The sequence below is a fragment of the Sylvia atricapilla genome, chromosome 1 (assembly GCF_009819655.1).
Source record: "Sylvia atricapilla isolate bSylAtr1 chromosome 1, bSylAtr1.pri, whole genome shotgun sequence".
NCBI lineage: Eukaryota > Metazoa > Chordata > Aves > Passeriformes > Sylviidae > Sylvia > Sylvia atricapilla.
In genome coordinates, this window is record NC_089140.1 from 48,928,350 (window position 1) to 48,953,929 (window position 25,580).

Below are 25,580 nucleotides of genomic sequence, written 5' to 3' on the forward strand. Positions count from 1 at the left end.
TATGATTCTCATTTCACAGGATTTTGAATTTTGTTTCAATTGCCCAAGGAACACGCAAAATAACTTGTTCATGAAGTTTTACAAACTCCTTTGATGAATCAGGCAGCTAAATTCACAAAGCCTGCCTATCTCCACATCACAGGCAAGTATGCATTTTCAACTCTTGCAGAAGAATATAAACATCCAAACCCCCCCCAAAACCCAAAACCCCAAACAAACAAACAAACAAACTCCCCCAAAACCCCACAATCAAACAGGGAATGCACTGTAAACTTTCACCTTTGCCTTTTATAACAAGAGTTTAGTGTCACTTCTGAAAACAACAGGATTAACACCTGGACTCACACATTCCTTGTGTTTTCTCCAAGGAAATTCATAGAAATTTAAGCACTCAGCAGCAAGCAGCAAGCTTTCCTTAAGTTAGTTGTGCCAAGAAATCTTGGCCCAAAGAGAGCTGAAGAAAGAGAACAGGAGAGGGAGGATGAAGTTGACTTCAGAAGACACCACTATTTTCTGCATCCCATCGCAGGTCTCTACCAAGATGGACAACAGGCTGACAGCAGTACCTGGGAAAGGGGCAGGCATCAGTCCCCCAGTCCCTGCCTCACTCATGCTTAGGGACAGTCTTTCTGCAAGCTTGAGAAAGACTGGAATCAGGCCTGTGATCAACAGGTGTCAAAATGTCCAGCCAGAACATGGTTTAATTCAGCTACAGGAAAGAAAACCTCCCCTCTATGCTCTTGCTCATCCCCAGCTTTCAGTGCACATGCTAGCTGGAAGACTCCCACTATGGCTGGTCCAGTATTATCCCTACAGAAGAGGATGTTGGTTAACTCAACCAGTGCTAAGCCTGAGAAGGATGATCTACCAAGCAAGAGCATTTATGCAGACCTATTCTGCAAAAGCCACAGATCAGTCCTGATCCCCTTATCTCCCCTCAAAGTATCTGCAACTATGCAACTGTAAATGATGCAAAATTTACTTTCATTAGCAAAAAACCCCAAAAACACAGCATAAATTTAAATGTAGGAAAGTCTTCTGAATATTTGTGCTTTGTCTGCTGTGGGTCTCCTGCAGGGTGATGAAATCGCTGCCATGGGGCAGACCTGCCATTGTGCATTTGCTGTCACACAGCACACTTAATATTTTGCAACCCTAGCAAGGCTGTGTTTACAATCTTCATGGCCAAAAGTATTTGCAAAATCTGAATTCCTGATGGATGCCAGCTAAGCAATCAGAGCAATGGAAAATGCACAATAAAGACCATAAACATATGGAGTCTTCAACTCAGCATAAATGCTGAAGATCAACTCGAGTGTGTTGTCAAGGTAGATTTTAGAGCCAGCAGCAGAACTTTTTCCTTGCATACATCATAAATTTTGATAGCTTTTTGCTTGCCTGGGACCTGGTACACTCTGAGTGCATTACTTCTTCTTTCTGCTTATTAGTTTTCTCATCTGTAAAATAACGTTTTGAGGGGTGGCATCTTCATAAAACGTTTTGAAATCCAGCAGTGCTGAGCAGTGCTATATATTCAATTGATAAAGTCAATGGAAAAAATCTGATCTTCAATGTAATCTATAACAAGAAGAGACCTTTAAGTGCTGAATTAGCTCAGAGTTACACACAGAGCTCTGCAAAATTTTCAGTTATATGAAGAACACTTCGCTGACCAAAAAAAAGTGTCGTGCTTTTTTTTTCCTGGCAATGCCTGCAAGGGGTAGGGCCACATTTCCAGAGCTCTAAGTCTGTCAATACTGGCAGGAAGGTGAAGAAGAGGGCATAGTAATAGTCAGCTGCTAAAGCAAAATCTTAACTACAGGTCTCTGTGACTCAGAAATTTGTCAGAAAAGCAATACAAATGGATGTTTTCAAATTAAACTGGAAGGGTTTACAGAGGCTTTACAATGCTTGCTAAAAGGCATCTGCCAGCTCCCCAGGCTCAGCTGAGGTGGGAGAGATGTTTTCTGTGGGAAAAACTGGTTTCCTAGTGTTTGTCTCTTTTTTTTTTTTTCACATAAATCAGGAGTTTTCTCCATCCTTAATTCCTCTGATCCTATGAAAGAATCCATGTACATGAGTAGAAGTTAATATGAATTCCTCTACATGCAATCATTGAATTTAACGCAGTACCATCCTCCAAGTCATCCTTAGGCTAAAATACTTGTTTCTTGCTTATGTGATCTGGATGGGGTAACTGATTTTACATACCCTTTCTGGGACTGCTCAAAGTCAAACCACAAAGCAGCTGCCAAAAATGTCTCTTCATGTAAAATTTACAACATGCATTTCTGAAGTGGTAGCTGATGTGCCTAGCCAATTTGCTGAAAATGTTTGTGTAGCTAAAATTTCTGAAAAGAGAAAATCACAGGATCTGCAAACACATCTGCAGAACATTCTTTAGCAACTACTGCTCATTTTGAGTGCAAACCTTGAGAATAAACACCACTTCTGTAAAAGGACAAACCTAAGTCATACCTTTAGACTACTCTTCATGACAAGGAATTTGATCTACACCTAAAAAATTTCCATTAGAGACACTGCTCAATTTCAAACATTTAGCATATCTTCTTCACATTGAAAAAAAGAGGATGAAAACCTTCATATTTTAGCAAACATATCTGCTGCAAATAAATAATTTTCCAATTATAAAACTGACTACTTTGTAGACCTTGTTCTCATATTCTGGAATGAGCTATTGCACCAATTAAAAAAAAAGCAACTCTTTTTTTCCCCCCCCATCACAGGAAGCCATGGCAAATTGGTTCATAAATATTCACTAGTATTTTAGGCATGGCTGTAAAAAAGGAAATATTTTACTGACTGTTCTGGAAACAGTGCATTTAAATGTCAGAGCATCCCTGAGAAAGAAGAGCTGAGCAGAGTCTCTTATTGCAGTGAAGTCCTAAACCAGTCACAGGTGAGACTCACAAACAGATCTACGACTATTGCAGAAGAAGAAAAACATGATGGATGATGTTGTGTCTGCACAGTTTTGCGGCATGTTAGCAGGACCCAGCCTGGTGGGGAGGCCAAGCTGGCAGATGGGAACAGCCTCACTCTGCACGCCTGGGACAGGGACAGGGTGGGCAGGCAGCGTGGGCACAGCTGGTCCCTGCCCAGGTGAGTGGCTCTGGCTGCTGAGGCACAACTGTCCCACATCCCAGCCCATGCCTGAGCCAGGGCACCGCAGCACAACCCTGAGTACTCATGCTGTTTGTGCTCCCAGCTGCCTTCTACAATTCAGGGGAAGCACTCCCAGATGAAGGCATTAATTATGCCTTAGGCATAAAAAACTACTCATGACTTCCCTGCTACACTATCCTTGAGCTCCCAGGTAGGATGGCTCGCCTGCAAGTGCTTTTTAGATTTCACAAGGCTTTTTATTTTCAATCCACACAGTTGATTAATTTGGTGGATATTCTGCACAGATAGCAAATAAAATCTATGAGGCAAGGAGGCTCCTCCTCCCCATCTCCAACTCCATGGCTTGCAACTGCTGTGTAGTAGTTCTTCCTGCGACACAGCAGAGTTGGAGAGGAAATGAGCTACAAAATCAAAGCTGCCCCAGCTGCATGAACTTCTTAGAAGAATGAAAATTAACAAATAGAAAGCAAACTGCAAGCGTTCTTGGAGCTAATTACAAATAAAAAGTAATAATTACAACTATAAAGCATGTCCCATAAAAATGCTCTTCTTTACAGAGTTTCCATATAAAACCAGAATAATAATAAAAAAAACCTGGAGCTGCTCAAATTTTTTTGATAAAGTAAGTTATGATGCCTTACAATCTACACAAATAAAAGTTCAGAATTGTACCAAGACTATAAAGCTTGAGCATACCATATCGTTCTGGCAAGTGATAAAACTGCTAGCAGTGACAGCTGTGATTTATGGAAGCAATTCAAATACACTTTGAAAGTATATTAGCTTCGCCTCTGCCCACAAAGGGCGCATATTAGCAGGGCAGGCCACGCCAGTGATAAATTACATACCAGCAAGAAGTGAAGGCAATTGGCAACATCAGATGCCTGAAGGCCCCGAGTTGCTGTGATAATGTAGTTTTCATGATAATACCTCACATGCAATGGCATCTGTGCACCAGAAGAAACACATCAAAGCTGTATTTTCGTTGGCTCTTTGGAAGATAATGTTACAATGGTGAGAGTGGTTGGGACTTCCCAGCTAAAGCTGACACATGAAGTGTTTACAAATTGGCTCTGGAACGAAGTTTGGCACAGAAAGTCACAATTTAGATGCTACCTCTTCGATGGAAAATCGCTGTGTCCTGCTTCCAGGTTGGAGGCACTGAAGCAAGCTGCAGGCTGTGGACTTAGAGCATACCTACTGTATGGCTTCAGCATGGTGGCCAAAGGGACCCAAGGGCTGTGGGGATTTAGCTCTGCTAACACTCTGCTAACACCCAGAATGGGATGGGGATATTGCAGTCACCACCTGTGACACTCCTTCTGCAAAGGAATCAAGTTGCTGGGCACACTTGTTCACTGATTACACCAGTTCAATCTCACAGAAAAAACCACCCTCTTCTCAGGGCTCAGAGCAGCACTGGAAAAGGAGCACAGAAAAAGCCTGATGAGAAAGTCTTAACCCACAGCAGGGTTTTACTAATGTAAAGCACTGAAAAATTATTTTCAGACACTTTGGGCTAAATTCTGCTCTCTGACGTACTAGCACAGATGAAGACTGACTTCAGAGTCAACCTGTACTTCAGGGGGTGTCCTTTGAAGAGCACACATCCCTGGGCAGTGCTGTGGAGAGCCATGTGCCAGGCTTTCCTCATATGACCAGGGAAAGTTTAATAAATTATCTCTGCCTCCAATTATTACAGTCCTCCCATTCTGACACACTAGTAAGCACATCTTTGTGTCCTGAATTAATGACTAGGCTAAAGCACTTATATCTTGCCATGGATCAGAAGAAGTTTATCAGTTTATCAGTTTATCAGTTTATCAGAAGTTTATTATTACTGTAATGAGCTCATCTGCAAAAAATAAAGCACATTTAACAGAGAATTTCTGTCTGGTGGGAATTTTTAACTTATTTAATCCAAAACACTCCCTTGGGAAGTGATAATGAGTATCTATCCTATTTCTATGATACCCATTACTGTATAACCTGAAGACCTCAGGCATATGGCATACTCAATAAGTCTGCGAGTTACTTTTTAGTATAAGTTGGCCATTTTTGGAGTTTATGCCAGTAAATGTGTGAGAATTGTGTTTCTAATGTAAATGTCTGAATTGTGTTTCTACACAATTTACAGGCTCTAGATGAAAAATGGCTCAGTGATGCCATAACTGAAATGGTATAAAACACTTACACATGGATTGATACTTTAAAAGTAACTGAGCTAAATGCCTTCTCTACAGATGGGGGCTTGGAGAAAATGCAAAAGTGATAAAACTAATTTTTCTAATTTTCCTAAAACATACAGGAAAGAAGAGCTCAGTACCTTTTTGAACGTGACCCCTCTATAGCTCTAATCTAGTAGTTAGAAGAAAAAGCATTTTTTCTTGAATTGAAATTTTGGGTAGTACAGATAGTACTGCACATTTAAGGCTATCACTTCCATTTATTTACAGCTCTGCAGCACTATGCTTCTGTGGAAACATTTGCAGGAATTGAACTGATTGTGTTTGAAGTCTTAGTCTTAATAGCTTTTTCATTGCTTGCTAATGAAAATATGGATTCAACATTATTTTAAACTTAATGCAGCGTAGAAGAATTAGTTTCATTCAGTGTAATTATGATTTTTTTCTACAGCACTTCATAGAAATACAAAGCATAAACATTACTTCAAGCAGGGGAGAGGAATGAAAGCACTTTTGTTTTTAACAACTCGGATATTGAAAATGTAACAAGGAATACACTCCCCCCTTTCTTTTTCTTGTATATATATTTCAAATTCATGTTTTTCACTTTAAATAAAGGAATTTTTGCAGAATTCCTCAAATTCTACCTTACCAAAAGACCAGAAATATCTTGCTAAACTTTACCTTTGAGCAGAATAAGGATTCTCCCCTTGTACTGTAAATTGGGTAAGAAGCAGCAGTCATTGCTACAGCCTGTTGTCTTTATTTAGAAGAAAAAGCAATAGCCCTCCCTGTCCCATCACCTGCTTGTGACTTGTTGTCCTGAAGCAATGAAATAACCCTCACAACATTCCAGTAGTCACTGTAAAAGTGACCAGAAAATGTTTATTTATATTCCTCCCACATACTCTAACCTAGAAAATATTCACTTTATCCCCTGAAGATTTCACTTTTATATACGTTCCAAATCTACCTTCTTCCCAAAAACCCATTTCTATGTTGCAGTCTTTGAAATGTCTTTCAGGACGCTTCCCTGGAAGGATAACTTCTCTGTATGACTACTGATGTTATTTTGTCTAAAAAGCCAAATTTACTGGAAACCTATTGCTCCATCTCCAACTCCTCTGACAGCTTCCCAGACTCTCCACAGCAGCCAGTCAAGCTGCTGCAGCTGCAGTTCATTTTTCTTCCAAAGGGAGAGCAGGAATGCTATCCTGGGCCTCTGAGATCTCATTACAGAACAAAACCAAGCATCTTTTAGCAGGGTTATGATTAGACTTATGATTTCATTATTCTCTTTGCAAGGAAAGATTCCACAGAAGGCATCATCAAAAGGAAAAGATGAGAATGTGGTCTCTGAAACTTGCTGAGGTATATTGTCCCCACCAACCCCTTCACTTTTACTAGGTATCCAATAATATCCTAGCCGTGGCTTTACTCAGGGGCTCAGCAAGACAAACAACACAAAATCTAGAAATGCTCCATACACGTCAGGTTCCTTAGGTCTCCAAGGAAAATAGTAGCAGGATTCCCAGGCCTAAGACAGTGGTTTTGGAAAGCTGTCATAAAAGGTAAGTACAGTATAAAAGCTGAGAGTATTTTGCCACATACTTTTACAGCCTAGTAACTATAAAGCAACTTGTTGCAGTGTTGTCCTTCAAATGAAAGGAAAATTCCCCACTATATTATGCTCAATTTTTCAGCTTCTGTTATGTCAATATTACAGTCTTGTAACAAGAAGACAAAAGTTTCTTCATCTTCTTGGAATCAGTACTACTTTTCAGGCAAGGGAAACTGGTGTCTCTTTGCTAAGGCTCTATTTTAACATACTGCCAACATACAAATACAATTTTAATTCAATAGATAATAATCTGCCTTTCAAGAAAAGCCAAGATTAAAAACCTACACATATTTTAGTCTGCAGCACCATTCCTTACCAAGCCTGCAAGTAAATAAGAATTCTGATGGTGCAGGATGGTCTGTGCAGATGCACCTGTCCAAATGTCAGTTCACACAGCAGAAGGTTAAGGTCCAAAGTAAAGAGAAATCTTATACTCCCCAAGATTCCCTTCACGCTAGCCCCACTCTTCCACAGTGTGATCACAGCAGTTTCACTACTGAAGGACACTTCAGCAGAGAACTGCATTATTCCTAAAGCTAGAGATGCATGAACTGTAAGAAAAAGCTTGATAAATAAATCTGCAGCAAACCACACACAGTGACAACTGTACAAAGACAAAGAGATCCCTGAAATGAAAATCAAGCACTGAAAACTGGAAGAAATTTGTCATTGCTTGGCTACAGCTGCAGTCTCTTTAGAGGTCATATTTCCAGCTTTCAAAAATGGGGATACAGGCTGATGCATTTGTGTCTGAATGGTCTCAGAGAGCACCAGGTAGCAAGGTTAAATATTAAAAAATCAGAAAAAAGGCAATGCAAAAGTAGTCCCTATAACCTTAATTCCAGTGACTTAGGCATATATGAATGAGGTGCAGTATTTAATTACCTATATTAATCATATATGCTAGAATAGAATTTGCTGAAGAATTGGAATAAATGTGAAATTCTGCCTCAGCAGAATTTCTAATCTTTACATATCCTATGCTGCAAACCACAAGAGGACGTCAAATTTTCAAGTTTTCAGCACGACAGCTTATAAAGACTTTACCTCAGCCCTTACATAGGTCTAGACATTCAAGAGTACGGATGAATTGGTAAACATTACTTAGCAATTTTCTCCAGATGGATCCTTTGTGAGCGGTGGGAAAAATCCTGTGAGAAGTAGGCTGAGTAGGCAAAGTGAATTTTAAAAGATCAAGCCTTGATGAAATCTGCATTTGTTTTCGTTGGGACTCTTCAAAAGGGCAGTCATCTTGTCAAATGTTAACTTCCTGCCCTGGGGAGAACTGGTGCTGGAAGCCACAAGTTTTCCTTTCTCCTTGTTTAACCACATGAGGGAGAACAGACTGTACCTAAGTGCATTCTCCTCATACTCAAAAGGCACACATGTAGGACTTTTGTGAACTATAAAGAGGTTTGTCTTTGGAAAGAAACAGATGGACACAAGGCAGACTGAAGAAAGCAAAAAAGTTGGAAAAAAACCTCCACACAAACTTGTCTTGGGGTCATCACAAAGCATTCATATTAAAGGTATTAAAAAAATCATCTGCTGGCCAGGTGGGATCCAAGAAGGATTCAATGTTCCTAAGGAAACAAATCACTCAGTTCTGCTTCGAAAGAGCCCAACATTCACATAACAAAGGACAGCTCCTGGGCCCAACACAATTCTTCCCAAGGACACCAGCAGGCTACAGGTTGTGTTTCTAGTGGGACAGATACAGTGAGTTGTAGAAATTACAGGTGTTCAGATAAACTAGGTTTTAGATTCAGCATCTTAATTCTGTACTTCTTTAGACACTAGAAAGCAATAGAAAATGCTTGGATAGCCAATATTTGAGCAAAGGTAAACATTCAGCTAATATACTGGACCCTGAAACAGTGCTTTCATTATCTTCATTGCGCATCAAAACTAAGGGAGTTTCTTAAGCAATTCATAGGCATTTTTTGAAAATTAATCTTAAGTTAGACCTACTTTCAAAACCACTGGAAAGATATGACAGATGACCTTTACCTCAGGAATTGAACAACAATTTTGATGATGACTTTTCCTCACCTATAGCATAACCCAATTATGAAACTACATGCACAACCTCACCTAACTGTTGGAATTCTGGGATTCATTCCAGCAAGCTAGTTCTTTGGATTTTTGAAAAGAAGTTCAACTCTTGTAAAATAAGCAGGTGGTTTTCTGAAGGCTGATTCCCGCCATGGACAATCAAACTTTCCCCCCTTTTCCACATCCAGAAAGCTTCCGCCTTCCCTGCAGATTCTCTAGTCATTAAGCTCTATGGACCTTACCCTAAATAAAGGATAGCTGGGAGTTCTTTGACATTTAGGTATTAAAAAGTAACTCTAATTCCCAAATTGCTGAAAAAGAAGATGAATGACATATTCTTGCATCTCCTAAAGCAAAATCAGAAATCAATCACCTGCACCAATATCCATCAATAGATGGAGTCACCAATATCCACCCCTGCTCCATGGCCAGCACAGTGTGCAGTGTAAAGTCCTGCCTTTCAGCATCATAACACAAAACAAACATAAATCAAGTGAAATCACATTCACAGTTAAGAAAACTTACTCAGATTTTCAGATTACTACAGTATAGCATAGAAACTAGGCTACCACTCGTTTCATCTCCAGACCAAACACCTCTAGACCTAAAGCTTTTGAAAGCATTGTGACAAAGCTGCTTTAAAACAATCACTAGAAGTTTTTGACATTTACTTTTGTGCTTAGTGGGCTCAGCATTATTAGAGCTCACTAAGTAACTACTGATATTCTTGCACACCACAACATAATGAAAAGAAGATGAAAGAAAAGGTGTGAGGCCAATTCAGGGGAAATCAGAGAAAGATTTTGGTTTACCAGCCCATTTTCTGTGCCATTTTTCACCTTCTTGGCCTGCAGCAGCCACCAGAAGTATATTAAAACTTTAAGTAACCTACAAGAAATAAGAAATTCAGGATTTGTTTTCAAAGCCAATGTGGCAATCACCCAGCAAAGCACCCTGCTGGGATTGCTTCAAAGAAATAAAACTGCTTTGCTAACTGGAGACTCTGGCTGTTCCCCCCTCATTCTCTCAGTTTCGATTTGATGGATGTCCTGAGTCTGTTTACCTGCAGGAGGAAACTCGGGAAAGAGTTCTTGCTGATTAATTATGGCCTACTTGGAATCAACATTTTATTAGCCATATAGAAATAACTCTCTAAGACAAATTGTTTCGCCATGTGCCCACACCTGTTTCTCCAATAAATCATACCTTTCTAAATATACAACGGGCCACATTATAGCAAAAATGGCAGTCTAATGCATTCCAAATACCATTCTAAACTTATGCAATGTAATAATCAGGACCAAGTCAGAGAGAAACTGAGCTAACTGTTCCCCTCCTCCAGGTTTCAAACTGGTCAGCAATTTAAAACCACACACAGCCTGACTAAAAATCTTAATTAAAAAAAATGTTAGCTTTGCACTTCTCCATTCTTCCTTAAAATGGAACAAATAAATACATCAAAGGGGGGAAAAGTGTGTGTGTGTGTGTGTGTGTGTGTGTAAGGGACAAATAGTAGTTCCATAACTTCTATTCCATACCTTCTTTAGTTCCGTAACTTTTGACACACCATGTCAGCCTTTGTAGCCATTTGGTTAGTCTCAATTTTCCACAGAAGAAATGACGAGTGTAGAGGAAATTGCACATCACATTTAAATTTTATAAAAGAAAGAAATCTTCAGTTTATTTTGTAAACACTCCACAGCACACTATCAACACCGAGACAAAATGGGTAAAAGTAGATGAGTCTTTATTGCTGCAAAGTGTCCACCATGGAAGTATAAATATGGCTCACTCTGGACATACATTATCTCCATGAAATTAGTGTGCAGACTCAACAATGTCCTGCAAACCCACTGCCATTGCTGGCTGTGTTTTCTAGGAAGAAATTTCTTGTTCCTTATATTGCAAAGGCAGATTTACGGGAAACAGAGATGAGCAATTCAAAGAAAAGCTTTGAATATATTTGCTTTGTTATATTTATGAATGCTTTCTTCCTGAACAGAAACTGACATAACAAACTTCTGGCTTCCCATTTTTATGGAGTTAGGGGCTTGAACAGCTCCTACCTATTGCTCTAGTGGAGCAGTATGCTGAGGCATGATTCTGTACTAAAAAAATACAGCTCTTTCCACTCCTGCATTTATTTTTTTCTCACATCCTTTGCCTCTCCTTATCAGAGTATCCTGTGCACTGCTCCATGATATGAACTGCTGACCCATTCATATATGCTTCATTGATCCTTTCACTGACCAGTTTCCACTGAGTTGGCTGAAAAGTCCCAAGGTGAAGCAAGTTAAACAACACTGCTTTGGGATCTGCAAGGCATGCATGGGAGCTGCACGGAATGGCAGTGTAGCACTGAAGGAAAAGGCTGAAGTCCTGGGAAGCTCTGTGGGCAGGAGAGAGGCTCAGGACAAAGCAGCTCACAGTTGTATCCTTAGTCTCCTCTGCAGCATGCCACAGTGGAACAGAAACTTTATACGATGGACACACTGAAAATTTTGTGGAAGGCAGTACTGATGGTATGGTGTCCTTAGTGAACAGCAGGAAATTATTTGACAGATGCTAATACACCCATCCACCTCAGATATCACCTTCTCCCTGTGTAAAACAAGTTTCTTATCAGAGGCCCTATGTGAATTATAGCTGAGGGAGCACAGGAGCATTTGCCTATGTCAACACTGCAATATAAATCACCTAGTGATAGTTTGGGTACAAAATCCGCTTTGTAAAACCCAGCTCCACTCTTTTATGCGCAAATCACAATCAAATTCAGACTTTTCTGGAACAAAGAACATCAGGAAATCTAATTCAAATTTCATATTCCTGCATTAGATGATAATTCTATTTCACCAAAATTACTTTTGCTTTGCGATGTAGCTGCATTTATAATTATTTATTGCCCAGCTCAAGGTTAAGTGAAGGAACAGCTTCACTGAGATTCTGTATAAGCCCTTATTCTTCACAATGTACTACAGAAGATTAATTGCTTTCTATTTCTCCAATTGAGAGAGAATTAAAATTGCCATTTGATACAAACTATTAATCCAGCAATCATTTTGAAGTAGCACATTGCTTCTTGTAATTTAATACATTTCCCCTCTTTTTCTTATTCTATAAAATAGTACTTGGGAACCTTAAAAATTCAATTTGTGGAGGTTCCTTTGTACGAGCTGTAAAAATCCAGTCTTTTGCACTCCTGCAGACTCGGTACCTGATAAAAGGTATCTCTCAACAAAGAGAAAGCTGGAAACGTAGCACTGTTGAGCAGATGCTATTGAAGATGTTCTGTTTTACCAGCAAGTTAGTTGGAAGCCCTGAGGACAGTGCTGAAGCGCATAACAAATTGTTTTGATAATACAGACTGACAAAAAGAGCAAGGATACATATATATATATAGCCTAAATATTTGCTTGCTTAGAAATGGCTGCTTTTTTTTTTTTCTTCATTTTGCTTTTCCTTCAGTAATGCCACAGGGCTGTGGTCCTTCAGAAAGTGATTATTTGCAACAAGAAAAAGACTACTGTTATTTACAGGCAAAGTCCACTACTCATGTCTCATGATGCTTGTGGGTTTTCATTGTATAAAGCTAAACTAAGGAATACTGAGAATGAAGACAATAAGAAATTCTAACAGTTGCAAATCCACAAATTATTTCCACTTACATTTAGGAAAACACACTTAAGGATCCTACATGTACAATACCAAAAATATGTTTTCCGTTTTCAGCACTCAGTGGGAGCTTTGGATGCCCAACTTCTTACAGGTATGAATGAATAAACAGCTGCCACAGTAAAAGCTTTTTCTTTCTTTTTTTGATTTACTGAAGCATAGGAACATTTTTTTAGAGGTGGAAAATAGCCCTGAAGTGGATGGCCACCATGGTAGCTGCCTTAACATTCTTTTAGCCCTGGAACCAAGCTCTCTGCTTGGTCCCAAAAGTTAAAAAAGAAAATTTCTTCATATATATACATAGCTCTTAGCAAAGAGGTGTCTTAAGACTAGCTGAAGTTCCTTGATATGACTACAGCACAAAAATCATTACTGCACAGGTTGGCTTCTTTTCCTTTCCTTGTCCTTAAGCATTTACATGACAGTAGTCAAAAGACTATTTGTAATCAAAAGACCACATTTGTAACCAAGACACTAAGACACTGGGAACTGCATTGAAAATAAAAGTTGAATTAAATATGTAAAATTTCAGAATGACAATCTGTGTTGAAGTACTTCTAATCTCAGCTCTTCCCAGAGAAACTGGGGTAAAAGCTTATCTGACTTCCCATTACTTGTTGCACTAGGGATTCAAACTTATAAAAAAGGCACTGTGGAACAAGGAACTGCAGTTCAATATATTGAGTAGTGTTGCTTGTTTGTCTCTCCATCCTGAAAATAACATTCCTGATTTGGTCATAGTCATGTCTTGCCACCAATACATAAACAGAAGCAAAATTAGCAGCTGTATTTGTCAGTCCTAGAGTGAATTAACATAAAATGTCTCGCATTTACAGCAAAGTCTTAAGCTTGGCAACCAAGATCAAATAGAGAAACACCTCTTTCCTTCCACAGTCTACATCCTATCAGGAATGGAAGAACACTCACCAGGGTCTGCAGCAAGAAAATCTGTGTTTATCCTTATCATTCATAATGACAAATGCCAGAGATACCCACTGGAAGTGAAACCTCAGCAAGGGCTATGTATTACTAGTAATAACAGAAATAATCAAGCTGTTGTTTGAACCAGACACTCAGACAGCAAATTCAATTTTTTTTTTATTTTCTGTTCAATACCAATGACAGCTACCAGCCATCATGCATTACAATTAGCTCATGCTGCAGGAATGCTTTCTGCTCTGGTACAGAAAGTAATGAGTGAGCTGCAACAGAGAGGAGGACTTGGGAAAGAGGTGAAGAACTATTTGGAGGGGTATCACATATCCTTGCCACTTGCTAAGGAAACCAGCTGCTTTCTTTGGGAGGACTCAAGGGCTGCCTCCTTCATACACCCTTACTATGAGCATTATTCCACTTGCAAACAAAGGAGAACTTTCAACAATTGGACACTTGCTATATAAATTCATACAGCCTACATAACTACCACTGGTGAATCAAAATAAAAATATTCTTGCAGTTGCAGAGGGATGCTGTTCTTGTGGGTAATTCAGGTAAACAATAAGAGCCTGTGACAAAGGCTGAACAAAATTCAGGTAAGGACACTGAGACTTCAAAATGTATCAGGACTGGTTAGCAGAGCACTGCTTCAGTTACTGCGACATCATTCTTAAGTTCCTCTGCCCTAACACTGAACACATGCTGTGGGCCCTTCCTCCAGCACACTCACACATGATTCTTCTGCTGCATCCCAATCTAAATACGTGCCCTGTTCTACGGAGTTTTACAACTGCAAAGCGTGCTTTGATTCTTAAATCCTCAATCAATAGCAACTGTGAGGCACAAGCTCTCCCTGCTCCTCCTTCCCGCAGTGCAGATCTCTGGTGTACGTTCAGAATATTTTTTCCATTATTAGCCAAGACCCAAAAGCCCTCCCCTTCTGCATCCTGTTGCATGCCTTCATCTGCAGAATAGCTACAGAGAACTGAGCCTCAAAGTCTACAGTCCTACTGTGAGCAGCATGCCTGAAGCAGAGCTGGAGAGAGGATAGCCTCTGCCCCTCCAGAGAGGCTTTCTAGCATTTCTGTCAATGGCGGGGCTCCATCAGTTCTACCAGTGGCAGGATGGTATCACAAAAGAAATTAAAAAAAAAAAAAAAAAAGAAAAAAAAGATGAAATCTGCCTTTGCTCTCAAGGACAAAAATATTAACCTCTCAATTATTCAGTGCTGCAAAAACTGCACCGCAAGAAGTGGGAACACTGCACATTGATTCAACACAGAATTAGCAATAGAGATGATGTGTAACTCTTTTTGGCAAAAAAAAAAAGGCAGAAATACAAAGATTCTTTGTAGACATTGTTGAATATCTGACTGTGTTACCTTCTTTTTTGTGTGGCCTCCAGTTTTTACAGAGGCTATTTTGAAGTTCTATCTACTGTACAGTGCTGTTAGGAATCTTCTCTCTCTGTTGTTCCTGTACATTAAGTGACAGGAGACTAGCATGTTCTGAAGAACAAAATTAAAGTTAAAAAATTTGTATTTTACTTTGAAACTCTAGAAATGCTGCCAGAAAATGGCTTAAATTCTAATTAGTATTAGAGAAGTTGAAAACAACTTGTGAAGCCTTGAAAGAAAACTAGAAATAAGTGCCTGTCTTAAAACAATTCTAGCTGCTGAATCTACCAGTATTCTCTTCTCTGAATATTTGCTCTCTCCTAGTGTGAATGCTGAATAATTAAACAAGTCATGGGAGGAGGAACAAAGCTTTTTGACAAAAGTGAGTTCACCTTTTAATTTTCAGTCAGGTATGCTGTAGGAAGTGTGATAATATTAATTCTGCTATTAATTTAAATTACAGATATTCTGTAAAGTTGAATGCTGGTTCAGTACTAGCAAAGCACTATTGCATAATGTCAGAAAGACAAAAGGATTTAGTGCTTTTAAGACCAGAAATTGAAAAAAATTTAAGCCCTGGTCCTGACTCTTTCAGGAAGCTTCTCAAAAAGTCTTGAATGAACTATTCTGTCTCAGCATCCTCCTCAGACAGCAGGAAGAATGAAATCCAGAGCACAAAACTTCAGGTAACATGGACTGAGATATCCTGTCTAAATGGATGCATGCTTGTAGGTAAATCTCTAAGCTTCTAGACAATTTAAACAGAAATTACTTCAACAGAAACTAATAATATCGGTGTGGATCACTTCAAGATCACAATTTCAAAATTAGTCCAACCGAAATTGCTGCAAACTCCTTCTTGATCTGGTCCTACTATTTCACAAAGATAAATTTTAAATTTCCAAGCCTTCCATCAGTATTAATGAGCATAACACTACACTTAAGTATCTAGCACAGTAGGGCTCTGTCCCTCCCATTCCTGTCAAGGCTCTGTGAAAATGAGATGCATCCTCCTTGCAATGCTTTTTAGGAGCAGCAATATCAGCTGAAAAAAACAGCATTGAACACAGATGGACACCTTCCATACAAATCTGTTTCAATAGCACAGTAAGCAATTACTGTTAGAGAAATAGTTCCTTCAGATAATTAGATACTTAAAAATTGAAGTTGTTTATATTTATATAAGCAGTGAAATTATAGACAGAATTATGCAAACAAATCCATCATGGACCATGAGCTCCTGTCAGGTTGCTAATGAAGGTAGAAAGCAGCAATCTTTCTTTATAAGGTTCTCTAATGACCATGATAACAAACCAATTTTTTTTTTAGTGCTGCACATTTCCCTTCCCCCATTTTCCCCCGCTAAGTATCAGTTTATAGTGACAAGTGCTTTCAGAAGACAAAGAGGATGAAAGAGGCTTGAAGTAAGCACTCTTCAATTATGCTGACACTGAAATGATTAAATTAAGCAAAAATTCAGTATTTCATTGTCTATTTGACTCTGATTCCTACCTAAACAAATTTATGGACTCTTTTAAGGTACATTTGTCTTCACTTAAAATTTGTTTCAGAGATGCATTAAAGAGACAATTACCTCTTCTACTTTACTGGAAGCTGTAAAGGCTTATAATTCTGTTCTCCATCAGGAATCTTTTCTTCAAGACAAACACTTGCTGTTTACAGAAGATCCATGAATACTGATTAAGCAAGGACTGTACATCCAGACAGTGTTCAGATATATACCTTCCTCACAAAAAGACTTCTTTACCTACTGTACACAAACAAATATGTTGCTTTTAGGAAAAAAAAAAAAAAACAACAACAACAACAAAAAAAAAAACCAAAAAACCAAAAAAACAAAAAAACAAACAAAAAAAAACCACAGAGAGATTTCCTATGCTCTCTGAGTCTTCTCATGATATATGGGCCCTGAAACAGGTTATAATGGCATTATTTGTTGATTCTTGACTGTATGAGAAATCCTAAAATCATTACATTAATTGCCAGAATTACAGAACAACAAATTATGTCAAATAGCATCTTATTCTGTCTGGAAATAGTACAGTGTAAACTTTTGGCAGGAAAACTTACTATCAAAATACTATAGATCTTAGCTTCAATCTCCTCAAAAGATTATTTCATTGCTGATGCAAAACACACTCCACAGACTTTTACCTTACAACTGCCTGATAAATCAAGCTAACAGCCTCTTAGATCTAGGCCCAGGAAAGAAGATAAATATTATTTTATCCATAAATTTCTATTGCACTCTGAAATTATCTGGAACATGAGGCAAACACACAACAATGAACCAGAGAAGGAAAAAAATCATGTTATTTGTTGCAGCTTGTTCATTTGTGAACAGCAATATGAACAGTTGCATATCCAAAGATAATACTCATGTATTTATCCAGCTCATAGTTATAAAGCACTTCAGAGAAGAAAAATCCTCAAAGTGCTTAGCATTTGCCAAAATGAAAGAAAATAGAGATACAGATATAAAATAACACACTGCTGACTTCTTCTATGATGAGAAAATAGAAATAATTAGTGATTTATCATCAATACATCTCTATTTTTCTACTCAGACAGTAACTAGGATTGGTCTACCAAAATAGAGATAATTACCGAAGAATGATATACTGATGATGCCAGACATGCAATTTACAGAGTACTGCTAGATGTTAATACAGAAATAACATTTTCTTCCATATGCTTACAAAACTGGGCACTTCACAGTATCACCTGTTACAGAGCGCAGAAATGGATAGCAACAACAAACCCAAAATGTCTGAAAAATGAGGTTTTTGAGAATACCTGCCTGAACACACCTTAAGAATCCATCTATGATGTCCTATGTTTGCTGTAATATGACAGACACCAGCTCAGCCCTGGCCCCACCCAATGGCAACACTAAAAACTTCACCCTGAGCAGCTCTGAACATTAAAATGGTGCAGAAAAAGCATAATGGAGAAGAGCAACAATGGCACGAGTGAAACAAAAGTATTTCTGTTTACAGTGATACCGCATTTTTGCTTGGACAGAAATGAACATAATTCAAAGGGCAGACATTTGTGCAAAAATCTTCATGGAGAACACTGTACTAGCCTTCTGCAAGAAATGGGTCACTTAGATTCTCACATAAGCCAGCACATGGGCAAATAAAAATAAAAAAAGGTACATAAACACACAAAATGTTTTCAGCCTTCTCTCCAAATGATCTATTGCTGGCACAGCTCTAATCTAATTTTAGGTGAGCTCATCCTTTTTTTTTTGCCCTGGAGCCATTTTAACTCAATATTGCTCTCCTTCCAGAGCCACGAGAGAGTACAGGCTCCCTCAGCCACCACAGATACTGTGCAGACATTTTACTTTAGCTGTTTGCTGTAGGAGTCATCAATACTGCTTCATCCTGAAGAGACCTTTTCTAACAAAAATATTGCTAATATTAGATCAAACTTTGACCTCCGCATCCTGAAGTAGGGGATCTAAGATCTGAACTCCTTGCTGTTGCTTTGAAAGCTTCCAAAAGCTCCTCCAGGCAGACAAACTTTTAATTTTAATAAAATATTTCCTGAGCTGCTAGGCTGAGGTTGCCTCCTTGCTCACCAGCCAGCTGGGCTCCCATGGGCCTGCCTGCACCGCAGCTGTCCTCTCTCCAGAGCAGCAGCAAGTGATGTGAGGTCTTTGGGGAAACCATTTCAGAAATCATCTTTTCATCTACCTCCTTCCCATCTGTTCACCCTTCCCATCCTCAGTATTCCTGTACTACACTCTGCTTCACCAACACTATTTTCTGTTATATCTTCTTATTCCAGCCCCTTGTTATCCCTGGCTCCTCATATGCTGATCTGAGGCTAAGTCTGTGTTGGAAGGAAAAAGGTAGTCTGAAACGCTTGTGGATTGCTATTTTCTGGTCATACACAGCTACTTGTTTCCGAAATACCAAGAGATGCAGTGGAATGAAAATCTGAAAAATTCCTACACCACCTCCAAGACAAGATCTGTAGGGAATTGCAATCTGCTTCCTCTCACACTTACCACACGCTGGGACCATGACTAGGGAAAAGGATGTATCAGAGGCCAAAGGGATGAACCAGCTTGCAAAATTGTTCTCAGACATGTCTCAAGATCTGAGAATAGGTAAACACTTAAAATCATTGCCACAGCAGGGAGCCCAAACTGTAGACAGACACAATGTTTTCCTTTTTAAACAAGAGATAAAAATAATGCTTCCAACTGAGCAGGCAGCTGAAAGAGTGAATTGCAGGGAAAGACTGATGCGCTAGAGATTTTACACAAACTCCTTGACTCATGTTTTCCAAACACACAAGGAAAACGATGCAGTAAACACTGAAACAAAATTAGCATTTGCATCTCTGCATTGTCTGCACTCACACATAAACAGCTTCTGTGCTACAATATATCTTTAAAACTAGGATTTTCACACAGTGGGATCTTCTCCAGAACATCACTCATACTTCAGACCATCTCTTGTGCACATCACTTACCATTAATCTTCACTAGGCTATAGATGTAGCATTAAACTGACAAATATGGTTTTATAACAACACAGTAGATCCAGATAATGTCATCTAAGTTGATTTGCACTTTGTTTCAAGGATCCACTATACAGAGATAATGAATATGCTATCACACTGTCAAGCAGGAGAAGCTAGAAGAGACAGATGACCTTTGTGCAATACTTCACCCTCTTCTCTCTCAAGAACGTATTATATGAAGGTATGAAAGCAGACACAGTCAGTCACCACTGACACTGACCAAAATGTCACCAATTTTATTAGAACACAGAACAGCATAAAAAAAAGGTAATGAATTGCTTAGTTATAGCTGTGTTTGCTGTGTCTTTGTCTCCCTGAGCGCCCGAGAGAGTGGAACAAAATTGCCAGCAGTCACATTACGGGGATAAGTTGACAAGCTGGATGACCCCATAAGTCTTGTTCACATCTCATGTCTGGGCTCTTGACTTGCATCTTAAATGACTTTCATATCAAGGCTTTTGCAGGGAATCTGCTTTGCCATTCTAAAGGGTTTCTGGCAAACTGAGATCAAGCGATGAATGCTTTGTTCTACCTGGCATGTCTGGAAAAACAAAACCTACCCCTCCATCCCTTCCTCCTGCACCTGGAGTTACTGTTTGAGACATTCCATGAGGGAAGGTGGGTCTAAAGAAACAGACAGGAAATAAATAAATAAATAAAATATCTCATTTATTCCCCTGAAATGTGATGGCTCCTCGACAACCCCAATTCCTGCTCTCTTCCAACACACGCACCAGCCCAGAGCTCTCCCTTTGTCCCGTCTTACTCTTTAGTCATCCGGAGTGGCGTGACACAGCAGGAAAAGAGACCGGTTCACTGTGAGACCTGCTACTCACTCTCTTACAGTGTAACGGCCCCCCTTCCAGCCGCACGGTGCTGCGGGGAGCTGCTCCCGATGGACACACAGCCTTCTCTGCTGCTCCTTGGGACCAGGGACAGCACAACTGGCCCCTTCTGCACCACTGCAGACCTGGCCACCATGTAGAGTGATACAAACACTCGAGGGGTTTCCATGACAGAGGGCAACCACAATGGTTGTCTTGGACGTGCAGTGCGACTGCTCACACCAGCTCCCTCTCAGCTCTCTCCATGCCCAGCCACTTGGAGCATGGATACTGAGCACACAGCAGCACTGCATGTAGGACAGCAGGGATGGAGGATGCAACCTCTGCTCTTCCATTGCTTGGGATGTCCAAGCAAATGCTTCCTCAATTTGTAATTTTCACTGTATTTTCAAACAGAACAGCAACCAGCTTTCTCCTCTGCTGTTGAATTAGAGCACAACCAACAGGTTGCACCAGCAAAGGCACTATGAGCAGCTGAAGAAATGAGTGCCAGATGTACATATGTACATACCTGCTTGCTGGGCAGTCTGAGGGATCTGTTGACTCCGCTGTGCGTTGTACTGAACTGAGGCAATGGGTCTGTACTGCTGAGTTGTTGAGGTAGGGTACTGACCAGATGGGTAATAATACACTGGCATCTGCAGAGAAAGAGAACAGTAAACTCTAGAGATCAAAGATTCATAAAACAGAACAAAACAAGGGGGGGGAGCAATTCAAGCATATTAGTGGTAACGACAATCAAGAGGAGAAGTTTGCCTCCTGTCTCTTCAAGAACTGCTGCTTGCTTTCAGCTGTGCTAGGTAAAGGGCTATCAGTGCCCACATTTATTTTCAGATGCTTTAAGAAGCAGGAGAAAAAAAAGAATTTTTACTGAAAGAAAAAAAACCCATATAGTATTCATAAAAAGCTACATGTATATACCAAAGAAAAAAATCACAGTAACATTTTATCACAGTAAAATATCAAAAGCTGCCGAAAAAAGGATGCAAACAACACCCTCTGTATCAACATAAGATAGCATACAGACAGCATGCTGAACCACGAAAGGAAGTCTGGAGAAAGCGGTCCAGCCAAAGCAAGGAATTTCTACAAAAATGTAGAAACAAAGTGGAGAGCAAGATGGAGTGTGTGCACCCTTAACACTTGTAAGGAAATTATCAGATTGACGCTTCTGTTTAACAGGCACATCCCTCCTAACATGAACATTTGCCTCTAAAGCCTTTCTTGCTCTTGGTGTGAAAACAAATACAGTACAAAAAACAATCATAGGTGTTTTCTTGCAGGAGCTGAGGTAGGCGTTAAGTCAGCAAGTTCTGCTAGACAAGCTTCTTTTTTTTTTTTTTTTTCTATTATTACTGTCATTACATAGAAACATGTACTACATGTTCTTATCACACAGGTGAACGTGAAAGTTTGAGGGTGACTGGAGCAAAAGCTTTTTCCTATACACGTCACACCACAGTTACTGAGACATTTGAGCTAAATAGTTTTCAACTGACCCTTCACAAGTTCAAAACACTCAAAATTTTTCATTTTCAGCTGTCAGGGATACTGTAGGCGTCTGATGGAGTTTGGCAATGTATGGTATGAACAGACTGCAGAGGGACACAGGCTTGGGAGAACATTGCTTCTCTCACAACTTCTGCCACAGCTGTCAGCATTTCTTAATAAACCATATAATTTCTTTCTCACTTTGTGCATAGCATTTATCCTACACAGACATATGCGCAGAGGCAGACCAAATGCTTTTATTTTTTTCATGCAAAAACAAGAACTATTTTTGCCACTTTTATTTGCATGGAAGAAATATTCTTGCTACAGATCATTCAACTTGATCATCCATAAAGCTGGCAGAGTGAAGGTAACTACTGCTAGGACATCGTAAGAGAGATCGGACATCGTAAGAGAGATCAGAAATCTCCTCTGGAAAACTTCCAATCTCAGATAGGAAAAAAAAATGGCATAGTCACAGAAGCCTAGGAAAGAATAGGCTATGGATTTAGGCTATGGATTGCTACTTGGGTAAGCAGAAGCCTACTGAATGGGTAACTGTGGTGGGAGAAGGATTAACTAAGGTGGACTGGGTGGTGTCAGTGAAGTTAACCCTACAGACCGATTGACATTCAACAGCATCTGTGAATCAAGAGGCTGAAATCAATTGATTTTTTTTCCCACTCTCTCTTTTATCAGCCTGATTCAAACAAGTATGAGAAAAACAAGTGTTTGACCAGAAAATGCAAGTTACCCTCCCTCCAGACAATAACAAGCGACACCTAATGGCTACTGCCTGCCCTCAAGCCATTTGGTTTGTTAGTGACTAATGTAACAGAACCAAAATGCCTTTGTAGAATGGACACTAGCATTATGACTTTGTTTATCTGTAAAGAAAAGCCACAAGGAATAGGAAAGCGGACCCACACATTTAAGGCGCAAAATCATTCTTGATGCAGTATCAATTGTGGATCAGGGAAGTTTAATGTGATTAACTCATCTCATGGACAGCTAGTTGTTCTCAGCAACACTCTACTACAGGAGGCTTTAAAGAAATGAGGAGGCCCACTCTAAGCCAAGTCAATGCAAATAGTTGATCCAGCCTTGGAGCAGGGGAACAGAAGAGACATTCTTTCAAATATTCTTTCTTTTCTATTAACGTATTCTACAAACTAAAGAATATTAAACCCCTGTGGAAGTACTCTAACTTATCCTGCCAGCAGCTTAATCTCACTTAAAGGATTTATTTCATCTGCCCTCAACTTCCTCATTTTCCAGTGCAGGCAAGCCCCATGATATTTAAAAATACAAGAGCATTTGACAATAATGAGAATTATGTATTGGGAAATGAATCTGTAGGTATTAACCTTAAAACATAACCTAAAGAATCTGTTTTGAAGTCAGGTTTATAGTTGAATATACTGAGCACAAATATATGAACTGAAGTATATACCTATTTATTTTTCCCACACACATAAAACCTCAGGGTTAGTAAAAGGGTTGTCTCCTTTGCTCTTATTTTCTCAATTCATTGGAGTACATTTGTTACGCAACCCACTTAAAAGTTTATGAGAGTGCAATCTATCAGCATGAAAAAATGGTGAGTAGTATAAGGGAAAAAAAAATATTTCACTTATAAAGATTAACGGAAGAATTAGACAGTCATGCACACAGGACATGAAAACAAGAGATTTGGCTTTCGGTAGGTTTGGTTGTTTTCGTTTTTGTGTGAGTGTTTTGTTGTTGCTTTTGGTTTTGTTTGGTGGAGGTCAGGTTGGTTTTTTTTCTAAAGCTCACACATTAAAAGAAGGGCTTAGTGTAAAATATAAACATGGTCTAAAATAGGTCTTTTATGCTTGAGGGGCTTGGAAGTATCCATTCTCATCTTCAGTACATCTCTGGGTCAGTAGATGAATTTTTTTTTTTTTTTCCTTTCCGATTCTACTTTGGTGAACAGACATAACAAGTATCTCTTACATCATCTACTCTGATCCTCTTGAATTTTTTAGTTTCTCATCACATCAGCATTACTAAAACATTTACTTATGTTCTCTTCAACAAAAAAATTACATTTCTGTAGCAGCCAACCAACATGCCAAATTATACTTCAGTCGCATTCACATGTGAAATGCACAATCTAACCTTCAACCTTGCTTGTAAAACAGTTTATTTACTTGAAGGTTTCCATGGCACTAACAAGCATGCCAATGCAGCTCCATGGTTACCCTAAAAATAAAATAAATTTACCAAAAGATGCACTTCCAAGACCATAATCTAACTAAGTGCCACCTTCTTTACTCTAAAAGCAGAGTTTTTCGATCTTAATCTTTGACATTGTGAAAAGTAATTTTTTAGTACGATTTTTAATCATTATCTTGTTTGTAGGCTGACCATTCCACTGCATTCTAATTTTTCTCTCCCATACAACACTATAACTTAAATTTCAACAGGACTGGACAGGTCACTTCAGAGCCACTCATGAAATGACACAGTTAAGATACTACTTTTTCCTCCTTCCAATGCGTTTTGCCCCTAGATGATACATAGAGACTCAGTGCAGCTATGGCTTTCTGCTCTGTTCTGTCCATATACAGCCTGGGACCCATTGTGAGGCTGGGTGTCTTGCAGGCTGCTCTCCAGCAGCACCCATGAAATTCACTGGAACACTATTTCCTTGTGGCAGGATCAGGAGTCCACACATACTTCAGGATGATTTCACTTTCATAAACTGCCTCTGTACTGGCTTACAGCTTGAATTAGCCATCAGACTGGCACTCTACCTTCTCTTAATACTGCTGATATCCAGAAAGGTTTGGACTAGCACCTTCAGCCAGATGGTGACACCATTGCTAATGCAACTGATACAGTCACATAAATGGGAGTGAAGAAGACAAAACAAACCCCAGCGATGCATGGACACATGAAGGTGCCATTTCTTCCCAGTATCTAACTGACAGAGATCAGTCATTGTTCAAGGTCTTTTCTTCCCTGCCCCCTCCTTAGTAATTACAGTAGCAGGTAACAAAAAATAATGCCTTGCAAGATGTCCTCCAATATAATTTTCAAAGATCATCAAGGAAAGCCCTGCTCATTTGCAGTGACTCTGCAACCTCCTTCATAACAAGTTTCCTAAAGGAGATATGCTATGAATAAAGATTTTGTAAAGATTTTGTCTTAGGGTCATTACAGACTCTCAAGGAGAGGGCTTCTGCAAAGAGGGAGATGATTAAAGATGACACAAAATTAATGATGACACAAAATTAATTCAGGTGAAAAATCCCTCAACATGTTAATTACACCTCCAGGCCTCTCCAAGAATTCATGCCATCTTACTTTTGGATATCATTTTGCCAGTATACCTTCCAGAAAGAATGAGTCAGAGAAAATAAATTCTAAGGGAGAATACACTTTCCCATTGACATAATATTTGCATTTTTTTCACTTCTTCATTTGCAGATGCAAAGACCATTGATAAAATACTACAAAGCAGAATGTGGACCCCTGTTGAAGTGTTTGGTCCATAAGTGCTACAAAAAACTATCAGAAAGAGAAGAAAATTAAAAATAAAGAGAGCAAAGATATATATGTTCAATATTCATGATAGAAAGCAAACAAGAATTTGCTGCTAAAAATTACTTTCAGAAAACCCCAGGCAATATTTGCGATTT

The 25,580-nt window shown here is 39.2% G+C and overlaps 1 protein-coding gene across 12 annotated transcripts in view; it reads right to left on the reverse strand.

Moving 5' to 3' along the window:
• Positions 1 to 25,580, reverse strand: part of ARPP21 (cAMP regulated phosphoprotein 21) — a 141,949-nt gene that overhangs the window by 16,282 nt on the left and 100,087 nt on the right. For all 12 annotated transcript variants that reach the window (XM_066322140.1, XM_066322158.1, XM_066322186.1 and 9 more), the window contains one exon: positions 20,933 to 21,059. In XM_066322140.1, the coding sequence (XP_066178237.1) occupies positions 20,933 to 21,059 (127 nt within the window). The remainder of the gene's footprint in view (positions 1 to 20,932; positions 21,060 to 25,580) is intronic.